Source organism: Acomys russatus, chromosome X (genome assembly GCF_903995435.1).
Source record: "Acomys russatus chromosome X, mAcoRus1.1, whole genome shotgun sequence".
Taxonomy (NCBI): domain Eukaryota; kingdom Metazoa; phylum Chordata; class Mammalia; order Rodentia; family Muridae; genus Acomys; species Acomys russatus.
In genome coordinates, this window is record NC_067169.1 from 11,248,456 (window position 1) to 11,274,485 (window position 26,030).

The 26,030-nt window shown below is 37.9% G+C and overlaps 1 protein-coding gene across 1 annotated transcript in view; it reads left to right on the top strand.

Annotated features, from left to right (window-relative positions):
- Positions 1–26,030, top strand: part of Efhc2 (EF-hand domain containing 2) — a 161,970-nt gene that overhangs the window by 114,207 nt on the left and 21,733 nt on the right. Inside the window, exons 12-13 of the mRNA XM_051140984.1 lie at positions 20,835–21,032; positions 22,374–22,466. Of these exons, the coding sequence (XP_050996941.1) occupies positions 20,835–21,032; positions 22,374–22,466 (291 nt within the window). The remainder of the gene's footprint in view (positions 1–20,834; positions 21,033–22,373; positions 22,467–26,030) is intronic.

The following is a 26,030-nucleotide window of genomic DNA, read 5'->3' on the forward strand; positions in this document are numbered from 1 at the left end:
TCACAGCCGTCTGCCTGCCTCTGCCTCCTGAGTGCTGGGATTAAAGGAGTGCACCACCACCACCCAGCAATATATTAATTTTTTTCTTCTTATATTGGCATTTCAACACATAAGAAAAATTTCCTGACTTTACAGGAACTTGAATAGTATTTCGTTACTGAGTGCTTGCCTTCTATGAATTTTTGATAGATGCATATTTTATGCAGGGTTTTCACATCTTTCTTTGTTCATGAAAGAGAGACCTATATTTTTGCTTTCTTGCACAGTTTTTGTCTACTTCAAATGTTAGTGCTTTGTAATAGCTTGATAAAGTCAGTTTTAGGATGTCTATTCTAGGTTTCTTAGAGCAGTTTGTAAAAGGTAGATATTTGTTGCTTCTTTGAAGATTTACCTAAGTAGTCTGTGAAACCGCATGGTGCTCCCTTTTACCAAAAGGTAGATTACCAAATGATCTACTCTCTGAGTGTGTTACATCTTACTTCAGCTTTCAATTTCTTTTTTAACTCACTTGGGAAATTGTACAGCTTCTAGAAGCTGCCATATTTATTCTAATCTTACAGTTATCATCATTTAAGCCCTGTTACTGTAGATTTATGCTTTTTGTTTTTAAAATCTATTTTCAACTTGCTTATCTTCTTTCAAAACTTTGTTCTTTATTTCATTCATTCCTGCTGTTTTTAATTATGGCCAAAGTCCTTATATCTTTTTTTTTTCTTCTTTCTTTCTATCTGACTTTATTTAAAAAAAAAAAAAAAAACAAAAACCTTTCATTTTAGAATAGTGAGCATCTATTTTTTTCAGGGATTTGTTGTTGTTGTTACTTTTTTAAAAGACAAGGTCTCACTCTTAGTCCAGGCTGCCTTGGAATTTACTGTACAGACTAGGCTATCCTTAAACTCTTCGCAGATCCCATGCCTCAGCCTTCAGGGTGTTGAGATCATAGACTTGCGCCACCACACCCAGCTTTGGATATTTGTTTTTACTGATTTTTAATGTTCTCTAAGAAATTACTTAAGATTTTAATATCCCCTTTAAGTACTACATTAGCTAGCATATACTAAACATTTGTCACAAATATGCTCTAGTATATTGGCCAGTTAATGAAAGGGATTTTTCTAATTTCTAAATGTGTATGAAGTTTGCTTGCTTTTAGTTTTTGAAGATTATGTTTTATCATCTTCCTGTACTGTGGAGGTTTGTCTATGGCTGGTTCACATAAATGTTCCTAAGTTGCCATTTGTCCTCTTTTCTCTGGTAGCCTTTTTCTGTCTTTAACTTACTGTAGTTTAGTTAGAATATATCTTGGGCCTTTAAAAAATATTTTGAGATGTGGTCTTCCTGTGTAGACATCAGTCCTAGAACTCAGTATGGAGACCAGGCTGGCCTTGAACTCCCAGAGAGTTCTGCCTACCTCCACTTGTGGAATGCTGGGAATAAACGGACATGCCATCATGCCTTGCTCGCAACTATTTTTAATTCTTGGGCTTGAAAATTATTCTAATTCACTTCATATATCAAATCGCTTCTCTTGTTTATTTTCTGTCTTGTTTCTCAAGCTGTCACTCTTTTGTTATTGCTTTAATTTCTCTCTGATCACACATTAATTCATAGTTTTTCCATTGGTGCTGCACTCTTGGTGGTTTTGTGAAATCTTTCATGTAGTTTACTGCTTTGGGAACTGTACTTTCTAGGTCCTTGTGTGCAGTTCAATCTATCATCTCTCTGTTGTCTTTTTGCTATCACCATCAATCTATGTATGTTTTTGTTCTTGTGCATGACACTTTATGCTTTTCTTTTTTAGGGTTTTAAATTTTATATATGTGAGTGTTTTGCCTGCATGTATGTCTGTCCACCGCATGTATGCAGTGCCCAAGGAAGCTAGAAGACGACATCAGATGCCCTGGATCTAGTTTTCTGGGAACCGAACCAGGATCCTCTGAAAAAGCAACACGTGCTCTCAAGCCCTGAGCCACCTCTCCACTTCATTCTTTTCTTATGCATTCTCTATGTCTTACATTTCTGGATAAGTTTTAAAACATGTTAAGGGCCATGTTTTGGAGAATGTTCTTCTTTTGGCCCCCATTTAGGGCATCATAATTATCCTAGCTCCTCTGCTAACTCTTACTCATGGAGGTTGGTTTCCTTTGATGTTTTATGAGCTCATCCGAAACTACTTTCTTCTTCCACTTTGGTGTTCTCTGTTGCTTTGGTTGGCTCTACAAGAGTAGTTTTTTAAAAGCCTTTTATTTTGAACTATGTAGATTCACAGAAAAGTTTTCAAAGTACTGTAGAGAACTTCCATATACCCTTCCCCAAGATTCCCCTAATATTAACATCTTACATGGCATGCTTATCAAAACAATGAAATTAACTTTGTGATAATACTATAAACCAAAAGCTGTATTTGATGATCACAGCTACCCCCCCCCCCCATACTCACACTGTAGTCTTTTTTCTCTGTTCCAAGATCCTTTCCAGGATCCCACTCTGTATTTTGTGATTGTTTATTCTTAGTGTCCTGCAGGCTGTAACAACTCTTCAGCATTTCCTTTTTTTTTTCCCCAATGACATTATGTGGTATGACACTCTGCCTGGGGAGATGTGAATTACTGTCTTCCCACCCCAGATAGGAAACCAAAGTGCAAATATACTACTGATGTCCAAAGCCTTATTGGAGTAAATACAGGAATATATGGGCCAGGGGTTAGTTATAGGAGCAGAAACGACTCACACATAGCTGTATCACCAAAGCCCACCCCAGCATAGGGGACAGCTCATCAAAGTTGGAAACCTGGTGTGCATTACAAAACCTGTTGATAGTTCAATTAATTTGAGCTTCTTCCAGGCAACTCAGCTGTCCTCTGCTCCTCCCAGGAGCATTCCTTACTGCTTATATGTACTTGCCTAAGGACCTTGATCCTGAAGCCACTGTGGTTGTTTATTTCCTGAGTATAAGAAAGTTTTTTTTGAGACAGGGTTTCTCTGTGTAGCCTTAGCTGTCCTGAACTCACTTTGTAGGCCAGGCTGGCCTCGAACTCACAGTGATCTGCCTGCCTCTGCCTCCCGAGTGCTGGGATTAAAGGCGTGCGCCACTACGCCCAGCCTAATACAGAAGGTTTTAAATTTGGAGGAATCTGCTTCACAGCACCTCCACACTAACGTTCCTCAATGTAGAGTGGAGTGATGTTTTCTCACGGTTGGACTGCGATTATACCACAAAAATGAGATTTTCTCATTTTCGGTATATCGGAGAGTTCCTGGTGTCAGTATCTTAATGAGTGCTGATGTTGAATTTGATCACTGGATTAAGGTAGTGTCTGCTAGATTTCTTCATTGTAAAATGACCATCTTTCTTGTCATTCTCCTTGTGGCTAATAGGTCAAGACAGCTACTTGAAGACTATGCAAATCATATATTATCTCAAACTCATCTATTTTTAATATCCAGAAGGAGAATTTTCAGAGTGGCTTTGCTTTTGTCTCTCTAAGCTGGCTTATACACTGGGTAAATTTCACCATAATGTTGTTATTAATTTATTGTCCTGGAGCTTTACACCTTAGTTGTTAAAAAGAAATTAGTACTCCAAATTCTGTATAGCCAAATGATGGCTTTGAGTTCTGGCAGCATGTGTATTTTTATATAACATATATGTTATATAAAGGCTTTACGTACTCGTGTGTGTGTGTGTATGTGTGTTATACATGCACAGACTTAGCCAAAAATACTTCATTGTTAGATTTCTAGACCAGTGGGTAGAGATTACTAATCCTTCTAAGTCTTCTTTGACTTCAATTGTGGCCTGTTGCATAGATTCCATAAGTAGAGGGGACAAATTTGTATTCTCCATCCCCAGTGGCCTTGTCTCACATGCCTGAGTGACTAGTGAAACACAAGTTCTTATATTCAGGGGCTTTGGTTCAGCTTGCCTTAATACCTAAGATAATTTCTAGGTCTTTCTTCTGTTTTCTTTCTAACTCAACTGGAGTTTGAACTGCTGCCTACTCTATAATTGTTACCGCATGCAATCTCTAATACTCTCTAAAATTACATGTGAAAAAATACTGACTAGACACATTATTCTTAGGGACTAGCATATTATTATTAGCATGGATGCTGAAGTGGATTTGGTAGTGTTCATATAGGCCTGATTAAAATGAGAAACTCTATTTAAAAATTGTAATCAGTCTCAGGACATTTTTCTTTTTCTTTTTTTTTAAAAACAGCCCATTCATATCAACTTGAGTTTTATATAATGGTAGAAAAAATACTTGACATTTTAGAATAAATAAACCATATAATGTTCCAAAAAAGATAGGATTTTTCTTATGTTTCTAAGGAGTGGAAAAAGGAACAGCTCTTTTCCTAGGTTGTACATGGACATATATCATTTATATTATGCTTATTTTATTTCTTTTTTCCATGATTATGTTCTTGTGGGAGTGGGTAAATCATTAACAGTGCAACTACCATTTTATCCAGAATTACAATGTGCTAATGGGCTGTTTTCTAAATGAAGATTCTGTGATTTAACAGCAAGGCAGCTATGTGGCCACATGGTTGCTAGCAAATGACCCCGTTAGTGCCACCCATGCTTCCCTCTTTAATTAGAGTTCAGCTTATGTTTTAAAAAATTGGAACAGTAAGCAAATGCTAATTTGTAGGTCCTCAGACAGAATTATGATGTAAAATTGAGGGTATAAAATAAGAGGCTATTTAGAGCAGGAGGGCACCTTAGGGCAGGATCTGCCTGGTGGCCTTATATGCAAGTAAATTTTGCAATCAAAGGCACTGGGGGTCATGGCATGCCTCACAGTGTTGTGTTGAACCATGGATGTTTATGTGTTATGCATAGCAGACCCCATAGCAAGTAAAAGAGGCCCAGAGTTGAGTGTGCTGTCCTTGAGCGATTTCAGCCTTCACTGTTCTCTTAGATTCCTTGTTTGGGGCTTCAAATCTGGAGTTTCCACCCGTTTTGGAGTAGGTATCTCTCTGGTGGTACAGTTTGAATTGTTTTACTCACTTAATAGTTGAAATACTATTTGGGTATGTGTGCCTGTGTGTGTATGCATATCTCAGTGTGCTGGTATGCATTCCTTATGTCTGCCTATGTGGAGAGCTCAGTAGTGCATTACGTCTTCCTCTCTGTCTTACTGTCTTGACACAGAGCCTCTCACTGAATTTGAAGATTATTATTTTGGCTAGGCTGACTGGTGAGATATGAGGATCTGTCTCTCTTCAACCACCCAGTGCTGGGATTATGAGTATGTTTTTAGCTATGCCTAGCTTTTTATATGAGTGCTGAGATTTTGAACTCAAGCCCACGTGCTTGCATGTTAATTATCCTTAGCCAAATAAGCCATCTCCTTAGCCCTTGTTACGGTGCTAGTAATAGAGTATTCATTTTCTTTTCTTTTTGAGATGAGGTCTTTATTTTTGTGTTTGTTGAAGGACAGTTCAACAACATATTACCTATGAATAATAGTAGCTAACCCTGATTTTTTTTAAACAAGCTAATTCTATGTAACAAACACTGTAGAAAATTCTTATACATATTAGTATATATTCATTCCATATAGCACCCAAACAAAATTGGTACGATTATGACTTATTTAGAAGTTAGGAAAACTGAGAAGACAAAAAGTTTTAGGATGCTACCTAGGATCATATTCAGTTATAAGGCTAAGATTTATGCCATGCAGTTTAGCAGTTCCATCATATGTTAAAATTTTGATCATGCTAGCTAAGGTTTTATTTTGCAGTACCTTAGATTATTCATCTGTGAAATGAGAGGTTACTAGACCCATTAAATGAATTAGTGTATGCTAAGCACCAAGCCATGAAATAGCCATGGTGTTAGTTTTATTTACTTCCCCTTTCTATTGGTCACATGGAAGTTACACTCTAGGTGTAGAAAGTATGAGACCTTTGCTTTTCCTGTTACCATTTTGTTTGATTTTATCTTTTCTAGAAGGCTGTTGTTTAGAATGGGGCTAAGATTTTTAAAACTGCTTGGTATATGTTCCTTCCTTTTTTTCTTGTTATTGTATTTATTTTTAGAATTTCTATTTCTAGAAGGCTGTTGTTTAGAATGGGGCTAAGATTTTTAAAACTGCTTGGTATATGTTCCTTCCTTTTTTTCTTGTTATTGTATTTATTTTTAGAATTATTTCTATTTTCCTCATATTTGAAATACTGATTTTTTGTTTTCTGTGTATATTCTGAGTATTTACCTGCATGTGATTATGTACCATGCGCATGCCTGGTGCCCATGGAGGCCAGAAGAAAGCATCAGATGCCCTTGGAGCTGGAGTTCTAGATGCTTATGAGCCACCATGTGGGTACCAGGAACTGAACACAAGTCCTCTAAAACAGCAGCAAGTGCTTTTAACCACTGAGCCATTTCTCCAGCTCTTATTTTGCTTTGTTTTAAAATTAATTCAATGTGTATTACAAATATGTAGGCAATTCTATACCATAAAACAGATACCTCAGTAATAAATATAAAAGAAAATGGGATGGAGAGATGACTCAGGGGTTAAGAATACTTGATTCTCTTGCAGAGGACCCACGTTCAGTTCCCAGTACCCTCGTGGCAGTTTAAGAGCAGTCTGTAACTCCAATACTAGGGGATCTGACACTCTTCTGGCCTCCACATGCACAAAGCATACACATGCTGCACCTACAAACATGCAGCAAAAACACTCATATACATGAAATGAGATGAAATAAAATAGAAAGATTCTTATAAATATTTAAGAAAAAAACTGGAAAACAACAGATTTGAAAATGGGCTGGTACACAGAGTGTATCCACTCTAAAATCCCTGTTGCTAACTACCAGTGAGCCACGGCTTGGCCTCTGAGCTTCTCAGGAAGTAGTGTGAAATAGGAGGCTGAGAGCACTTACATGGTGCCTGGGGTTTCTAAAGCAACAGTAAATCAGTGGCTGAGGGCAAAGAATCCTAATGCAGAGTCCACGCAAGACATTCTCCTTAAAGCACTCACAGGCAAGTAGGTAAGTGGTTGTTTTAGTAGCTTGCCTGCTAGATACTTAAAGATGAGCTCCAGTTGGCTATTTCTTATCTTATTACTTTGAAGAAAACAATGGCTTCTTGCCAGAATGCAAGTCAGTCAAAGCAGTTTTGCTAGCAGCAGTACGTGTCAAAACCCAACTTCCTAAGGCCAGTTTCACATGAGGAAAATGTAGAGTGTGGGACATGGTAGATTATATCAATCAGTCATAGCCACAATTCTAATGTGTAACAAATGGTCTCAAAACATGTGGCAGATATGCATTCTCTTAGCTCACCGGCCTATGGGTTGCCTGGGGTTGAGCTGGGCCCAGCTAATATCACTTTGTTTCATATGGTCTCAATGTATGAGAACCAATTGCTGGATCCAAAGAAAGAGGAAGACATATCCAGGATTGTCGAGTACAATTTATTGGGGGCTTGTATACAGAAAGATGTCATGACAGGTAGATCCCTGCATTATGAGTTAGTAGGCAGGGCCTTATACAATGGCCAGGACATAAGTGACTTCATACAAACCACAATGTACCTGCTTTCTCTCAAGCTCATGTCATGGATGTCAGGCATATTTGTGGTGCTGCAGTCTGGGTTGTAAAGCTCCTCATACCATTCTAATGATTGTGTCTATTTATAGTGTGCTGGGAAACTATGTGGTAAAAACAAACTAGGGTTGCTCAGAGGCACTCATGGTAGTTATACTCAAGATGGCTGTAGCGAGGTCCTGCTGAGTCCCTCTACTGTCACTCTCCTCTGAGGAGCAGCAGGTTATTAGGCATGGATTCTTGTCATCAGCCAAGTGTCATCCGAGAATGAGAAACATGGATGCCTTCTTGAAGACTCAGGGATACTTTGAGTTGTGTCCTATGACAAACTCCATTGGCAAGGTGAGGGAATTAAATTGGGCCCCTTTAGAGGTTGGGACAGCATACACAGGCAAGGCTGAAGATACAAGGAAAGTGAAGTATTGAGCGGAGTGATGGAATATATCACAGAAAATTGGAAGGGACTGTAAACACCATTTACCACCACCTCCCACACACATGTACATACCACCAGGCACGTAATCCTGCTGCTGCTCTGCAAGTTCAGTTCACCTCTGGGGTAGATTAGGGATCAAACAGCTATGGTTACAGCTAGTCGCTTTTGCAACAAATAAGGTTTATGCAAATTGGAGACTCCAAAGGACAATTCTGTGGTCTGGAAAGAACTATGGGAGTAGTGCTTGCCAAACCTGCCTACTCCTGAGAATTTGCCTGGCGTCTGTAATGGGAAAGAAGTTAAGACTATGACTGAAAACCAGATTACCCCTTTTGTTTTATTTTAATCCACTCATGCTCTTATTTTTCTTTCTTTCTTTCTTTTTTTTTTTTTTTTTTTAAACTAAAAAAAAGTATCATTGTGACTGGGCACAGTGGTACATGCCTTTAATTCCAGTACCCAGGAAACAGAGACAAGTCAATAGTGAGACCCTGTCTAGAAGTGTTTGTTATTGTGTGTACGTGCGAGGTGTGGGTGCAGACGTGCCCTGGCATGAATGTGGAGTTCAGAGGACACATTTTAGGAGTTGCTTCTCTTCTGCTGTGGGATCTGGAGTGAGCTCAGGTTGTCAGGCTTACATAGTAAGTATTTCTGCCTGCTGAGCCATCTCACCAGCCCCCCTTTTTTTATTTCCTTTTATAAATAAGACCCACAAAATACCTAAGAGCCAATCATAGAGAGCCATGCGTACTTTAGACAGGATGCCATTGGCATATGACTGTCTTCTTTTACTTTTAAAACTGCTGCATATAGGGATGACACTTTTGGGGGGTTGTCTGCTGGAGTTTGTTATATAGTCTGCACGTACAGTGTGTTAAAAACAAGGCAGGAGCAAGTTCTTATTAGACTATTTGGACTAAATGGGATTTTTTTTATCATGTTGCAATATTTAAAATTTCCAGCCACTGACAAAATGTAGATGGTTTGCCTCCATTGAATCTGTGACTGTTGATTCAAATAATTGAGTTTGAAGCCCAGTACTGTCTTCTCCAAAGCTCAGTCTTCATAGAAAACCCACATTGTAAAATTGGCTGCAGTGAAATTTTTCTATGGATACTTTGATAAAGTAGATTTTTAAAGTAATGAATTTTTAAAGATTTAAGCATGCATGTGTGCCTTTGTGCATGTATGTATACATGTGTTCTGGTGTCCATGAAGATGAGAAGAGGGTATCAGATCCCTTGGAGCTGCAGGTATAGGCAGTTGTGAGGTGCCTAATGTAGGTGCTGGAATTTGAACTCGGATCCTCTGCAAGAATAAGAAGAATGCTTAACTAGTGAGCCACCTCTCTAGCTTTATGAGATAGATTATTTTTTGTTCCTAGTAATTTTTGGAATTGTATCTTGGCATAGGAGACCTAGTTGCTTTGATGGCTAGTCATCAACTGGACATAATCCCAAGTCTGCTACACAGTGGTAGCACTGTGTCACTGGTAAGAGATGTAGTAGACTTCAAAATAGTTAAGATATTTGGGCAAGGATCTTCAGATTTATTCTGCTACTCTCCCTCTTTCTTTCCTTTCTGAACTTCTGACCCAAATGTGCCTTCATGGTCTCCAAGTTAAAAGCATATCTACCTCTGTCCTTCATTCCCCTAATCATCTGTGATTTCTTTTCTTCTGACTTAGCACGTTTATTTAGGTCAGGATTGATCGAACCCTTCCTTTCCTTAATTGCTCCAAGTGTCTATTCACATATAGACACACACATATTCATATAAACACAAACACATCTCTCTCTCTCTCTCTCTCTCTCTCTCTCTCTCTCTCTCTCTCTCTCTCTCTCTCTCTCTCACACACACACACACACACACACACACACACACACACCATCTGTGATACAGCTTATGGGATTTTGTGAACCATAAGCACCGAGAGTATTCTATAGACATCATTGTAAAGTTGTACATACAACAACAAACAAACAAACAAAAACAAAAACAAAAAAACTGAAAAAAATCCCCAAAAACTGGATTCTTATGCAGATTCTGAAAGTGATCTGTTGGAAGAAAATTTGGTGTGTTTTTGTGTTTACAATAAAATACATTACAGTCTCAGCAAGAACAGGCCATTTTGATAAACAAACAGACCAAAATAAGGAAAAGACTCATCTAAAACCTCCAAAGTACATATTTTAAACTAAAAACTAAATAGAAGGTGCTCAGTAGAGGAAATGTGATAGTAAACCAGGGAATAATTAGCTTTACAAACATACCATACACATACCGAAGCAGTGAAGAGAGCAAGGAAATAAAGAGAGAGATAACCAATGGAAATAAAGTGATAGCAAATCATCCATCTTTTTTCTTTCTTTCTTTTTCTTCCTTTTTTTGAGGGGAGTGTTGAAGATAGGATCTAGGATTTGGCAAACGATAAGTATATGCTGCACCATAGAGCCATTATACCTCCAATTCCTAAGAATTTCTTTTCTGAATTGAAGGGGGAGGGAATCTGGAAATCAGGAGAATTCCTGTCCAAAGAAAATATAAGAAAAGATATAGCTGTACCTTGTTAAGAGGCTTTAAAGGACTCAGAAAAGACCCTTACAAACATCAAAGGAAGATGGGCATAAAACCAGCAGCCCAGCAGCAGAGCCATTGACCTAGAAACTAGAAAGCCATGGCCACAGGTGATGCAAGGATGTGCTGGATCAAATCTTCAGTGCTCCAAGGGAAAACAGAGTGAGGACAAGTTGCTGTTTTTGTACATGGGTCATGAGAAATGCTTTCAAAACTTCAAGAAAATGGAAAACAACATCTTTAACAATTGTTCAAAGTAATAAGTTACTTGAATAAGTTGGTAAAGAACATGAAGAAAAAAATTAAAAGAGCTCAAGGGGAGATGACCTCTTAATTAAATGGAAGAACACTGACCATTCAGATAGGTTTCATAGACATGTGTGCTTATTCATGGAAATGGAAAAGTAAAACATTTCTGAGAGGTGAATGGCGTTATTTAACAGTTTAAAAGTACATGATATGGTTTATACCACCAGTAAAATTACCAGGACAGGGAGACAGCCTACAGTCTTCCATGTCATCTGGGAATAAAATTGTTTTTCACCTTAATCTTTGCTAATTAGGTAAATAATGATTTGTGATATTTTAAGACAATTTCAAGTTACTACACAGTAGAATTCAAATGTAGTTATAGACTTTTAAGAGCAAACCACTAAGTATTATAGTCTTTTGTAAAACATGAGCAGTATTAGGAGATAACAATAGCCAATTCATGAAAAATAAAAACAATACATGGTGACAGGGAGAAAAAAAGTCCTGGAAGTTGTGATCATAAATGTCAACTCCATGCTCCTCACTGGGAGTATGCTGACATATTCTATCTGCCTTCAGTCAGCCACTATCATCTCTTCTCATCTAATTCCTTGAGCCCCTTTTGGCCCTGAAGTATTTGGGACCAGAAAGCATTTTACATCTTGATGCTTTTATATCATGAATAGTTGTGTAAACTTTATCAGTTGACCATATTTAATCCCCAAACCACAAATCTGAAATGTTCCAAAATCCACAGCTTGCTGAGCACTGAAAGGATGCTTTTAAATTTTTGCATTTTTTTCCTGGCAGTGGTGGCACATGCCTTTATTCCCAGCACTTGGAAGGCAGAAGCCATTTGTCTTTGTTTCTTTGACTTGGCTTTGTTTCTGGGCTGTGACCAACTCTAGGATGCAGGTAGTGAGAGCTAGGAGTTAAGTCATTTCCATTCCTTTCTTTTCCTCTATCAGTTGCCAAGCTGTTTGGTATTCAATATTTGTCAATGAAATGAAAACATAATGAAAAATACATGTATCCAGAACACACAAGAAAAAAATACAATTTTCTAACAAGCTTATTTATCAGTTAGTCATTAAAGCGATATCATCATTCATGTTGAGTTCAGATTTAGGGGGGGTTGCTATGGTTGAAACATAGGACCTTTCAATTGTTCTACTACCTAGCCCTTATGAAGAAAGAAAAAGAACTCATGGATTTGACAGTGAGGAGGTCGAATGGGAATGCTTGGAAGGAAGAAAGGGAAGGGGAAATGATGCAATTATATTATAATTTCAAACAATAAAAATTATTATATAAATGGATACTATCCATTGCTGTGAGCTTATTTATTGGTAATAGGAGGGTGAATATAATGTCTTATCATATAAGAAAATTCTTTAAAATGTTCTTTTCTTTTGCCCCATGGCTTATATTTCTGAAAAATAATCTAAAGGGAATACTTATAAGTATAGACAAATATTTATGTACACAGGTACTAATAGTGATATTATTTATATAAAACTGAAATAAAGCCATGGAATATAAAATGATGGAGCTGTGAAATAAAATTTTGATTTGGAAAGACTGATAACAATGAAATATTGTAACAGTTATGAGGAAAAAGGAGTTTATAAAATATATTCACCACTATTTAGAGAGTAATGAACAAAGTCCTGTATAGAAAACAGATTGCAAAACAGAGTATCATGCTTATTTGGTTGTATTAAGTGGCAGAAGTATGTATATCCTTCTTCCTTCCTTTCCTCTTTCCTCCTTCCTTCTCATCTCTCTTTCTCCATCTTTTCTTCCCTCTCTTCTTCCCACAGTGAGGACAGGTGGACTAAGCATTTGCTCTTCCATGGAGCTATAACCTCAGACCCTGCTTTTTTTTTTTTATCTTATTTTTATATATTATTCAAATTCTTTACAATGGCAAATATATCCTTTATACTAGATGAAGTCTTTAAAATGACCCTAATGGTATTATTTGCAATTGTTTGATAGCAGTAAGTTGAATTTCTGAGTTGCTTATAAGCACATGGAGGGTACAGGTCCCCATGTTATATTGAGCCCATGTGTGAGCAGTCAGTACTACAGGGTTTGTGGGGTGTCACCGTCCACATAACTTGTGCTGATTGTCACAGCCTTTAAAACAGCTAGCAATAAAATGAGAACCAGTCACGAGATAAGCAGGGTAGCACCTCAATACTTTTGGAGGTGGAAACAGGAACGCTGGGAAATGGAGCTGAGCCTGGGTTACACAGTAAGATACTCCCTCCATTAAAGCTAAGTAAGTGGGGTTTACCTGGAGACATGATCTGTGAACACAGGATAGTTTCAGTACAAAGTAAGGTAGCAGAAAATGGAGACCTTTGCTAGAAAATGAAATGCCTGTGTATCCATTTCTACTCATATTGCAAGTTAATCACCATCCCCCAGATTTCCATTTGCTTTTCCAAAAAGGAAATGTTCACACAATTTAAGAAACAATACCAACAAAAATCACTGTCACATCAATTCATTTAAGTGCATTGTCCCAAATGGTGGAATTATACCTGAATGTTTTAAAGACTGTCTAAAATTATGCCTCTGTGAAGAATAGCTGTTAATAATGTACAGCAATTGCTCTCAACTGTGTGAAAAGATCTTTTTGTTTGGCTACATTCAAACAGCCCTTGTGTTGAGTGCATCAAGACATAGTGAATTTCAAACTAGATAAATTAAAATTACCATGTACATTCCACTGCATGTCAAAACAGGAAAAGCCATAGCATTTGATGTGAAATAAGATGAGACTAGTAATAAAGAAAGAATAAGAAGCTGCTTAAAGTTATTTGAATAAGAAATCGGGGTCAATGATTTTCAATACAGATGCACCTCTCTTTTAGAAAATATATCCAAAAAACAAGATTTACAAAGCAGATGTATTTGGCAGTAATTATACTGTCATAAGCTTCTTTAGTTTCAAAGAGATATATTTCAAGGGTCAGTGTGTTCATTGCTGTTAAGATCTTGACAGAAATTGGAAGAATTTACAGCTAAGATGTTGGGTGTCACTGCCAATTACAGATGACCAAAATGAAGGTAGCCCATCTATATGTGGAACAAGGAATGAAAGAAGACATCTGATTTGATTTCTAAAAATTGCGTATTGGTGTGGTTTTGAGATCTAGCCAGTTGATAAAGGAAGGCCCACCTGGAGCTTGTTAGTTTATCCCTTTATACTTATTCTCTGAATATGACTATTTAAAACAAGCAAACCATTTTCCCTAGCCATTCTGCAGACAAGTTCTGAGATTTCAGAGTCATTAAAAATAGTTCCCTGTCCTCCAAGATAAATTAACTTTAAGAGGAGTAACTTGTCCCATTTAATACAGCTTGAAACAATCTCCATTATAAGATGTGAATACTAAAAAGTGCTCTCATTTCTCATTTGGAGGTCCAGTCACTATGTTAACTGCTTTTCATAGCTTGCTAACACAATCCTAGGTTTTCATGTCCTTAACGAACAATTTATTATGCAAGGCTTAGAATATACCAAGGACGATGTAAAGTGTTGTAGATTTAGCACACCAAATAGATAAGTAGCCCTGGCCTTTGTGTACCATACGTTTTAGATGGTATGCAAAGTCATTAAGAAAATTATACATAGGCTAAAATGTAATGGATAGCACCAGAAGAAGACAGCAGGGAAGGGTTAGAGTTCTAGACTTTTAACAGGGTTGATCAGGGAAGGCCTTTTAGTGAAGAACATCATCTAAGTAGATGAGAAAATTCCCAAGCTCTAAGCTGCCGGAATTTTCTCAGAGAAGAGTATCATGGCTAGAAGAAATGGCAACTGTAGAGGCCCATGCCTGGCTTCTTTGAGGAAGATCAAGAAGCACAGTTTGGAGGGTACAGGAGGAAAGAATTAGAGTCATAGAGGAGGAGTTATAAGGGACAGGAGACTGGAAGGGCCAGAGCACCTTAGTTGGCCCTTGAGACTATCAAGAACGTTTTGGCTTCTTACTTTGAGAGAAATGATAAGCCCTAAGAAGATTTAACAGGATAGTGGCATGGTCATACAGATATCTTGAAAGGAAGTATCCAAAAGGAAGGAAACCAAACTTCCCTGACACAAATGCTCTTTTCCAGTTTTACTGATGGTAATGAAGGCTCAGAGGAGAGAACTAGTTTTTTCCACTTACTAGTGAATTATTGGGACTTAAATTTTATTGCATGTCTGAGTAATTTTACAGTTTGTGCTCCCCTACCCCTACTAAACTACACCATTTCCCAGTTCAAAACAGGTTCCTGGCCTTGGCAGGCAATGACGACGTTCCTATAGTCCTAAGTGACCCTTTTCCCTTTGCCTCTCCTCTGGAGTCCGTTGGTCTCACTGACAAAGTCACTATGTTGCATAGCTCTTGAGGAAACCACTTATAGTATATGTTCATGTTCAATGTATTCTGTGAAGATGGTACTGCCTAGCTATGTGGCCATATGTAATGTCCTAGCTCTCTGATGAGGTTGAAGAGCTTTGTAAATGGTTTTGAATTACATTTATGCCTTAGCAGAATCTCTGGGCAAGTGTTTGTATTAGCACTCTCTCCTGACATATATCCCACCAACTAACTCTTCCATCCTCCGCTGTCTGGCAATATCTTTGTCCAATAGTATGCCATGCCTGGATGTTAGTGACAATAAAGGAGGTATTTCTTTGGCCCTCGGGTACGAGAGAAAGCCTGAGGGAGTGCGGGATATGAGCAGCCATGTGCAACTTCTGATTAGAAGAAGCAAAACACATTTTATTTGATGAATATCAAATTGAAAGAAATATAAAAGGTGCTAACAGTCATCCAAACTGCTGCTTAGTTTAATTTAGGCTCAACCAGATATTTTTGTAAGCTTTAGAGCCTAAGGCTTAGGCTCTTGAGACCTTGTTTATGCTGAAACTCATTTTTTTAAAAGTTTATTTGAAAGACACTGCTTAGAACTTAATTATTTGAAATGTGAGAAAATATTCTGAGGTCCAAAGCTTTAAAATGAAGTTTTGATTCACCATTACTTGACTAGATGATTCTAATGGAATTAAAGGTTGTCAAGTTGTTTAGCATTTCATGGTTCAGAATTCTGAATAGTTACTTCACTACACTAGAGAGCTTGGCATCCTGTTTTCAGTCTTATGGCTTTAATTACAAAATTAAAATCGTGTTAGTATCCTTTCTAATATTAACTAAATAATACTGTTATTAACATAGTATTAAAGTGTAGAAAATGTTAGTGCTAGGAATGTAGTCCAGTGTTTGTAAAGACAAAAATAGTTTGACATTGGAATATTTAAGAGTATTAATATTAATCATTGAGATAAATAGAGTTATTAGATGAGGGTTTTCTTTTTAAGATTTTATTTTTTTATTTGTAATTATGTATGCAGATATGTGCTTTTGGGCACATGAGTGCAGTACTCATAGAGGCCAGAAGAGGGCATCAGATCTCCTTGAGCTGGAGTTATAGGCAGTTTATGGGTGCTAGGACCTACACCTGGTTCCCCTGCAAGAGCAGCACATGCTAACCCACCCACGAGGTGGTTTTTAAAGTATATTTTCTTTTCTCCTCACTGACTGGACAGGAAGTTATGAGATGAGATGTTGGTATCAGGTCTCATTTCAAGTTCTCTGGAGTTTTAGGTGAGGACTGGCTATGATTGGTGGAAAACACACATTTGTTTTTGTGGCTTTACAAAGCTAATATAGCACGTGAAGAAAACAGGTTGGCAGTTCCTTAATAGCTTAACACTGATTACTATGCAGCCCGGACATTGCATTGCTGAGTATGGGTATCCCTCCCTAGCGTGTTCCCAGATCAGCATGGCAGCATATATGTGTAATCCCAGCACTCAGGAGGCTGAGGCAGAAGGATTAATGTGAATTAGAGACCAGCCTGAACAACAAAGTAAATTCAAGGCTAGCCTGGATTATGCAGCAAAACTCTATCTCAAACAAAGCAAGACAAAACAAAACAGGTATTCAAACATTTTCATGTATTCATGACAACCCTGTCTACAATAGCAAAGGTTGGCAAGAATCTAGCTGTCCGTGAATACGATAAGAGAAATATAGTATGTTCATACAATGCAATATTATTCCACCATAAAAAGGAATCAAGTACTTAGATATGCTGCCATGTGGATGAACCTTGAAAAAATGGTGTTGCATGAGCAAAGCCAATAACAAAAGGCCACATATGATTCCATTTATGTGAAATAGTAAAAATTGGTAAATCTGCAAAGATAGAAAGCAGATTAGAGCCTGCCATGGGGGGAAGAAGGCTGGTGGGAGAAAGGAAAGTAGAGTAGCTACTTAATGGGTATGGTATTCTTTGGAGTGATCTAATGCTTTGGAACTAGATAAAAGTAGCAGTTGTACAGCATTACCCACACCCTAAATGTCAGTTATGGTAAGTTTCATGCTGTTTATATTGTATCACAAAAATAGAATATGCTACTATTTTGCAAAGTTTTTTTTCTTGTAAAGTTTGTTCAAGTTTGGCAAGAGGGTTCGAATCCTAAAGAACACAGGAACTGCAGGGCAAAATAGTCATAGAGTCACCATTTGGATATCTGAGTGGTGAGGCATGGACTTCTGGGTGGAGGTCATGAGATGGAGACCCACCTCTCACTCTATCCAGCCATACAGGCAAAACCACAGGGCTCTGGGGTAGGCCTTTGTTTCTACTTGGGGTGGCTTAGTTGTGAAGCTCTCATATAAAGCCACGGAATGCTGTGGGATACTGTACTGTTTAAAACAAGAATACAGAGAACCCAACAGATATAAATTTGAGCTGCAGGGAAGCCAGGATAATTTCAGTTTATGCAATGAAAAGGAAAATAAACTTTTATGATCTAGAGGTACTATAATAAGTTTAGTTCAAGGTCTATTGAAAGTTTCTAGCTACTGCTGTCTGTGTCTTTTTTTTCCCTTCTCCCTCCTCCCTCCTTTCTTCCCTCCTTTCCTTCATTTCCCCCCTTTTTTGTTCTTTTTCCCTCCCTCCTTCCTTCCTTCTGTTTTCTTCCTTCCTTTCTGTTGTGGGAGTATGCTACTTGCTCTCCTTTTGCCATGTTCTACTTTAAAATACTTTCTATTTCAGATAGTGAAAGGGACAATTCCTTATTGTGGAAATGCAGAAAAATTAAAAATATATTTTATGAAAAGGAAGCAATCAGAGATAATGCCCTTGATGTTTTGCATGTATGTTCCCCATGATTGTTGGGGTTTTCCCTGTTATTATGTATTCTCTCATATACTGAGTTTTAATGGGATAACAGCGTATCAGCATTACTAGTATCATTGATACCAAGAGGTACATTATTAATGGTGTTTCATTTTATACATGGTCATGACTGTTTATTCCATTACTAGTGCAATAAACGGTCCACGTCTCTCCTTGCAAACTCTCTTCTATGTTCACTTAGTCCTTTGTCAGGGATGCTTAGTGACTCAGAGTTTCTAAAATTGTGTTGACTCATTTCAGTTTTCAAAAAAGAGGTTAATAAAACGTCCTTGTTAATTTTCTGTGTGTATAACAAAATGCCTGAGACTTAGTAGTTTACAAAGAAGCAAAGAAGCTCCGAGTTCTAGAGACTGAAAAATCAAAGAATGTGTGTGTGCTGTGTGACAGATGATATCATATAGCATGGCAGAGTAAACATGCTAGCTCAAGACTCTGTTCCTTCTTTGATGAAGCCACTAATGCCTCCTTTGTAGCCCATCCTCATGGACGTATCTAACTCTACTTCCCTCTCCAAATAACAGTAGCATGAATTTGGAGTTTTAAGTTCCCAACACATGAATTTTAGGCAATTTATTCAAACCACAGAATGGACTGCAAAGAGAAAAGAGGTCCATACAAACTCTGCTGAAGGCCGGAAATCATTAATAGAGTTCCTGCCTAACATGTACAAGGCATTGGCTTTGGTCCCTAGCTCTATAGACACGGAAAGTTCCATTCAAATCACAAGTCCTTAAAGTAAGTTTTTTCTAAGCCTCTCTTCTATCAGTCTATCTTCTTTTCTAGCAGAAGAGTATGTCAAGTAATACACAGAAGCATAGGCTAGGTGCTTAGGTTCACATTTTGCTTTTGGAAATTGAGCTGATTACTTAACATTTTAGTGCCTCCATAGTCTTATTTGTAAAGTATGAGTAATAATAGTACCAACCTTTTCGGTCAGGTGAGATAACCCATGCCAAAAGTTTCTGTGGCACAGGACCTGGCATAGAGCTAGTCTTCAGCAAATGATGGAAGTTGTTATTGCTAGTACTTCATTCATTTGGTCTTGCTAGCTTGTAGCCTTGAGAGCTCATTTCGTGCTTGGACAGCTCAACTATAGTACAAAGTCTGAGAAATTCAGATGCCAGTGTACCTTTTATATCCCACAAAGTATATCTCTTGCCAATGTTACTGATTGATTGACCTGAATTACTGACATTGAGGGATGCTTTTTGTTGAACTTGGCCTTTGTTAAAAATACAAAAGCAAAGAAGAAAAGTTCAGTAGCCTGAGCTGTACGTAAAGTTCCTTTGGATAGGAGCAAGAGCATGGATTCTAGAACAGGAAATTCCTAATTAGGATAACCTGGCATGCATGCATGCATTCATTCATTCATCTACCCATCCATCCATTCATTCATATATTTGCATTCATATTCTCCAACTCCCCCCTCTCTGTGTATGTATGATATTTGGTCTCTATGTAGTCTAGGTTGACCTTGAATTTTTAGCAATTCTCCTGCCTCAGCATCCCAGACCTTTCTAGTGTACCACCATACATAGCTTTCTGAGCTCCTTAAATGATAGTGATAATGATTAGAAATATCCAAAAGAACCAAAGGCTATTAATCTGAAAGATCCAACTATAGTAGAAAAACGAATAAAATCTCATGTTCCCATGTTATTTGGAACTCTTAAGAACTGAATTATTTTCAGTAAGCCTGTTTTCTCATAGTTTATTCATGTACCCACCGTGACATTTTTCATTTTGATGATTTTGATGTAGTTCTTCCTAATGTAGGCTGTACAATTTATAGCTTTTATACAGATGATATATTGAAAAAGTACATTGAGTTATGCTTTGGAAAGTCAGCATCAGTAATATGTTGTTTGTTTGTTTGTTTGTTTAATTTTTAGCACTGCCAAATAATCTCAATGCCATTTGTCTTCCAAATGGTCAGACAGCTGGACTCTTACATGGCTCTTCTAAGTTTTTTCTCATTGCCAGGATGCATCATTTTTATACTTTTGGCAAGAGAAATGTGAATGACTGCTTTTATCATCTAAAAAATATTCTTCTAGTTTATTGACTTACAAATCCTGTGCCCTGGGAAAACAGAAACCCAAGTCAGTTACTATTTCTTATAATAATGATAACTGGACATTGAGCCAAGCCATGTACTTAGTGACAGGTGTTCTAACCTTTCAAAGACTTAATAACTTACTTCTTCAATATAGATTATTGTCAAAGTGTACAAAATACTTTATTTATAAACTGTGATGCTTATTATTTTCCATCTTAGCACTGGTGTCTTCTTGCTGATCCTAAATTAAAATATGAATTGAGTTAAAGAAAACAATCACTGGGCCTGGTAGCACAGGTCTGTAATTCCACCTAATTGGGAGCTGAGGCAGGAGGATCTCAAGTTTAAGGCCTGCTTTGGCTATAGAATGAAATGAAAGCCAGCCTAAGTAAATTAATAAGACCCCCTCTACCTCAAAAGGAAAATAATGATAACAATAACAAGAGGATAAGGATTATAGCACAATCAATGGTAAAGGGTTTGTTCCCCATATTGGAGGTTTGAGTTCAATTCTTAGTGCTAGAAAAGGAAGGAAAAATAACAAAATAACTAACAAGCATAGTCATCTCCTGAGAAACAGTGAAAGTTTTATAAAATGGAATTTGAACCTATTTAACAGAAAATATTTGTCTATGTCATTTTGTAAATGTTGTTCCACTTTATTTGCAGAGAGATCCTGATGAACATAACCAATGGGAAACTTGTAGAGCAAGAGTTCATAACCATTGCACGTCACTACCGTGTGCCTGAGATCATGGATCCAGATTTACCTTGCTTAATTGCACAGGCCCATGAAAAGTTCAAGAAAAATATGTTTGAGAATTTTGACCCATTCGTTTACAACTGTGTGTATGAAGACAGAGAGAAGTAAGCTTTGTTTTATTGATTGTAGTAAATCATTTAAGTTTATGTGAACTTAACTAGTAAAGGAATTTAATGTATTTTATGTAAATGGGCAAAAGGAAAATTGACATGTCTCATCATACTGAACATTTTTAGCAAAACTGTCTTAAATCATAGGAGATGGGAAGGATAGAGGAGACCATTTATCTTAAAAAGCATAAGCTGCCCTCTTGGATTTTCATGTTGCTAGGTGTTTTTGACTAAAATAGAGTAAATGAAGAAGTCACAGAATTTAATGAAGAGGTGTCATCTTTATATTATTTTTGTACTAACTAGGATTTATAAACTGTGGCTTTTATAATATATAGGGTAGAAGTCTTGCAGATTGGGGAGTATTCCTTTTTAAAAAACTAATGAAACTGTGTGATTCATTTCTAATGCACTGAGTTTAGTTTTATTAAGTCATTTTAAAAGCCTTTTCATATAAGAAACGTTGTATTTTTATTTATGTGTATATGTATGCTGGTTCTCTGTGCACATATGTATATCACTGCAGAGCCTGTGGAGGCTAGAAGAGTGCACTGGATACCCTGGACCTGGAGTTACAGGTGGTTGTGAGTCACCGACATGGGTGCTGGGACCTTCTGGAAGAAAAACAAGCACTTTTAATGACTGAGCCATCTCTCTAGCTCCAGATTATTTTTTATACACAACTTGGTAATAGTGATCTTAGTGTGTTTTGATTATCGATCCAACATCTTTATTACAAAGAAAGAACCCATTTTCCCCCTTTGGGTTCTAATTTTGTGTGTTCATGAAAGAACACTGGTTGACTGAGAACACTGGAGAAATGTTTCTGTGTAAAGTAACCTTTGCGCCTCCTGTAGACAACATGACTTGATTTTTTTAAAAAAATCAAAGTGAAGGCTCCAGTTGGGTCTGGGTCCAATCAAGGAACAGTCCAGAAAAATACCCCCAAGTCATATTATACTTGTGTTGGAGGCTCTAAAGGCCTGTCAAATTAGGAGATGTTTTCAAATATCAAAACCATTTGACTAGTGGTCAAGAATGCAGATCAATTACTTAGAGCAACACTCATGGCTACAGCTGTACTATCACCAACCAAGAATTGGAATCTGAATCTTGAAAGGTTTTTCTAAGGATAGTCTGGTCACCCCTGAAGTGGAAAACATTGGTGAAATGCAATATGATGACTTGTTTTTCTGTACTTTCAATTACAGTGCCAGTTTCCATTTTAGGATATATATATATATATAATTTATATTTTCTTTCCTGTAGCATGCAGCTGTTGTTAAAAGGATATATATATATACATAAAAACCTATTTACTTTCTCTGAATATAGAAAAGGTGTGTTACCCACCAAAGACATCAAAAGGATGTGCAAGTCCTTCAGGCTACCTTTGAGTGATGACCTTCTTGATGACTTATTGTCGAGGTAAGTAAGAGATCTCCCATTGATCTGTATGTTTTATTTGAGGACATATCTTTAATTATCTTCAATTTTCCCTTGATAGTTTTGCTCATATCATTGATAACCCACTTTCATATTAGGAAAGGAAAACTTAATCATGATTTTAATTTTTACAACACCTGCTATGAATTATTATTTCATCTTTTGGACATTAATGTGAACATACACATAGGTTCCTGAGGTAAAATGGAATGTACAACTTCATTGGGTATGATATTACAATAAAATTTAGGTCAGGATTTTTAAAACAGTAGTACCTGTTGATTACAGACACACAGTAAGAAGACCTAGGGTTATGAGTATTTACTTGTCTCTTTCTCTAGAGCCAGGCATAAAACAGATAATGGTGCCATGAAAGCTACTGTCACCATACTGTCATATTTGGGTCATTTAGGCTTCCTATGCCCTTAGTCCAAATTCCCTTGCCCTCTGACTCACATACCTTGATCATTGTGACATGTTTTCTTTGCACCAGATATAATCACTGCTTTATATGCACTATTTCATGTACTTTTTGAGAACAACTTAGAGTGAACAGAACTATTGCAGCTCCTATTTGTACATGAGATGTTGAAGTTTAGAGAAAGATGTTATTTTGCCTAAGGTCATAATATTCTAAAAAGATCTGTAAGCTGACCATTGACCTTTTGTGTTTTCACCTCTTGTGTATAATAGTTTTGAATTATTGTCAATAAATAACCAACATAAATTAGGATGCCTTTACAATTGTGCCTCCTTTCCACTGCCTGCCCCTATATGCTCTTCTCCATTGTCACTATCACCACTCTTGTTCTAACCCACATTTCTTCCTGACCAGTGCAGGGTTTCCATATTGATCCTCTGCCAAGCTCTGGAGATCTAGGTCTGTTTTTACCTACACAGCAGCTAACTACATTCTAAGAACAAAGTTGTCCATGTGTTAACCTTTTTACATACATGTGCTGTTTCTTTGTTGTGTACAGAGATATCAATCATTCTGTCCTTGGCTCAGAACTTTTTGTTGGAGTGTACTCTCAAACAAGGCCGTACTTTAGAGTCTTTTTCTGAGACAAAACACGAAAGGAAGGAAATGTAAAACTACTTCCCAGGCTGGGAAGCTAGAATCTAAGGTGTCGCGAGAGGAACCTAGAGGAAGCGTAGCCAGATAGGTGTATGGTGTTCACTGAGCTGACATGGAGGAGTTCACTAGAGAATCATCCCCATTTATTGTTTCTGTTTTTGATTGCTTGCTTGTTTAGGTCTATTTGCTTTTATTGGCTAGTAGCAGTGTGGAGGGGGAGTAGGTCATCCTCCTGTAACATAGCTAAAATAAAGTAAGCAACCTAGGAGTCATAATCTAAAATACAGAGAAATGGGTCATCTGACATTTTTGCACATACATCCTATGCCTTCCAACTTCTCTGGTTTTCACTGGCTATTTCTTCAGTAGGAAATGGCTTTTAGTCTTCTTCACTCCCTGAAAGCTACCTCTTCAAGATCCCCCCAGGTAGTAGCACTAACATGAAGCTCTCTTGTATTTGCTTAGCTGGTGACTGCGTGATCTTCTCCTCAGCATTCTTTGAAAATTCTGGGTTTTTTTTTTTAATCTTGCCATTTACATAGTAATAAAGTGTTGTGGTTTGGCCCTTGGTCCATTCACATGCTGACACGTATTCCTAACGTGTTTGATTTACCAGCTGTGAACAAGCAACAAGCTGCAACATCTTGCCAGCTTGGGCATTCCATGTTGTCTCTTATGTTCTTTGAGCATCCTTATAGCTTTGCAATCTTATACAAGAGTTTTGACCTGTCGGAATCTCAAATCCCTTCCCTAAAATGGATAACCAATTTACCTCCTAGTGTTTACATCCTCTGTGTTCTGAAGAGGCACAGCACCTCATACTGTCTCTTGCCTGGCAACTAGGAGTGAAGCTGAGGCAGAGGTCACAGTTCACATGGTGAACCTCAAAACTACACTGAAGGAGCCTGTGTCTTTTCTGCAGGGAGCCCTGTTTTGTGACAGTTGGATCGGGATGCCTTTCATACATTAAGCTGTCTCCTAGTCAGGAAACTGCAGATCTTTATTAGATTATCTCTTGATGGGCTTGATGATGAGTTCTGCTGGAAAGTCTAGTGATGTGGGAGCCTGGCCCTGGAGGACCCTGAGTTCGTACCCAATGCTAAGGCCACCAACTCATCATCTTCTCATTCTCTCAGCAGACTATTTTGTCTTTGCCTTTTATGATTTGACATTAAATTCAACAAGACTTTTCTGCAACTTGTTTTGGAGTCTGTCTCGATCTCTATTTGACTGCCTCCAAGCCTGGTTTAGCTTTGAGGAGGTCATCCGTCTCTGCTGCTGAGCAGCCCATGTTCAGTCTAACTGTGCCTCTAATTGTGCACTGACCCTTCTCCATACTCAGGGGAAACTTCAGACTAATCAGATTAGAAAATGGCTCATTCCCATTCCCTTCTCCATCCACTGTGCCCTGCCATGATTTGGGTCACATGCTTGGTGTTTTGCGTCATCTCCGCAGATTCCTTTCAAAGACTGCCCTAATTCCTAATGGACCCATCAGCCTGCAGCTTACATTTAGACTCTGCATTCTTATTGTTCCCCACAGACTGCATAAGGCTTTACAGAGTCTCTTGTCTGCACAGCCCTCCTCATGGCATGTTAAAGCAGAACCCCCTTTGACGTCTGCAGTCTCCCATGGGAGGCAGGCACGGAACTTGTTGTTTTAGTTCAATACACACTGTGCCCAGGGTGGGGGCAGATTACCTGCCTTACGACGGTGAGGCTGGGTAGCTGCTGAGCTAAGTGAATTCAGATCATGACATGGAAAGCACTCTGGCTACAGGATAGGATGCTCCTTTTTACGTAATGACAGCTATTCAGGCATTTTTCCGATGCCTGTGTGGTAAGATTTCTGTTTCATTCCCTGTGTCCTTAGAACTTGGCTAGGTCTTTTCCTTATTAGTACAACCAAAGACGCAATGTGGATGTCACAGTCCTCTCATTGGCAGTTGCTTTCAGGCCCCAGCAGTGTGTGTTGTGAGAGCTGGTCTGAACTCATCTTCCTCACCACCCAAGTTTTATGTAGTAGTGACTAGTACCCATTAATCACAGTGGTGACACTTGGTATTGACATAGTGTTAAGAACCTGAGAATACTTGGTGACGATTGTGTTAAAAGATGGATCTTAATTGATGATGGGCATTATTCATTATGTCATAAGTGCAAGCTTTGAGATAAGAGGAGAGTTATTATTCTAGGACTCTCAATGCCAAGGTGAATTTCAGAGTTGCTTCTACCCAAGCTCCTAGAGATAGAACTGTGGCTGCTTCATCTTTGAAGCCTTAGGGATTTGTTCTTTGCTGGTACATTGTATATGTCTGGAATCCACCATACCTAACTTTAAAATCCAACTCAGCGGTTCCCTGGCTATGTGGTCTTTACTTACTCAACCTCTGTGAATCTTTGTTTAGATGTGAGTGTCCTTTAGTACCTCTGAGCAAGATATTTTGTTTCTTTACACCTCAAAAGAT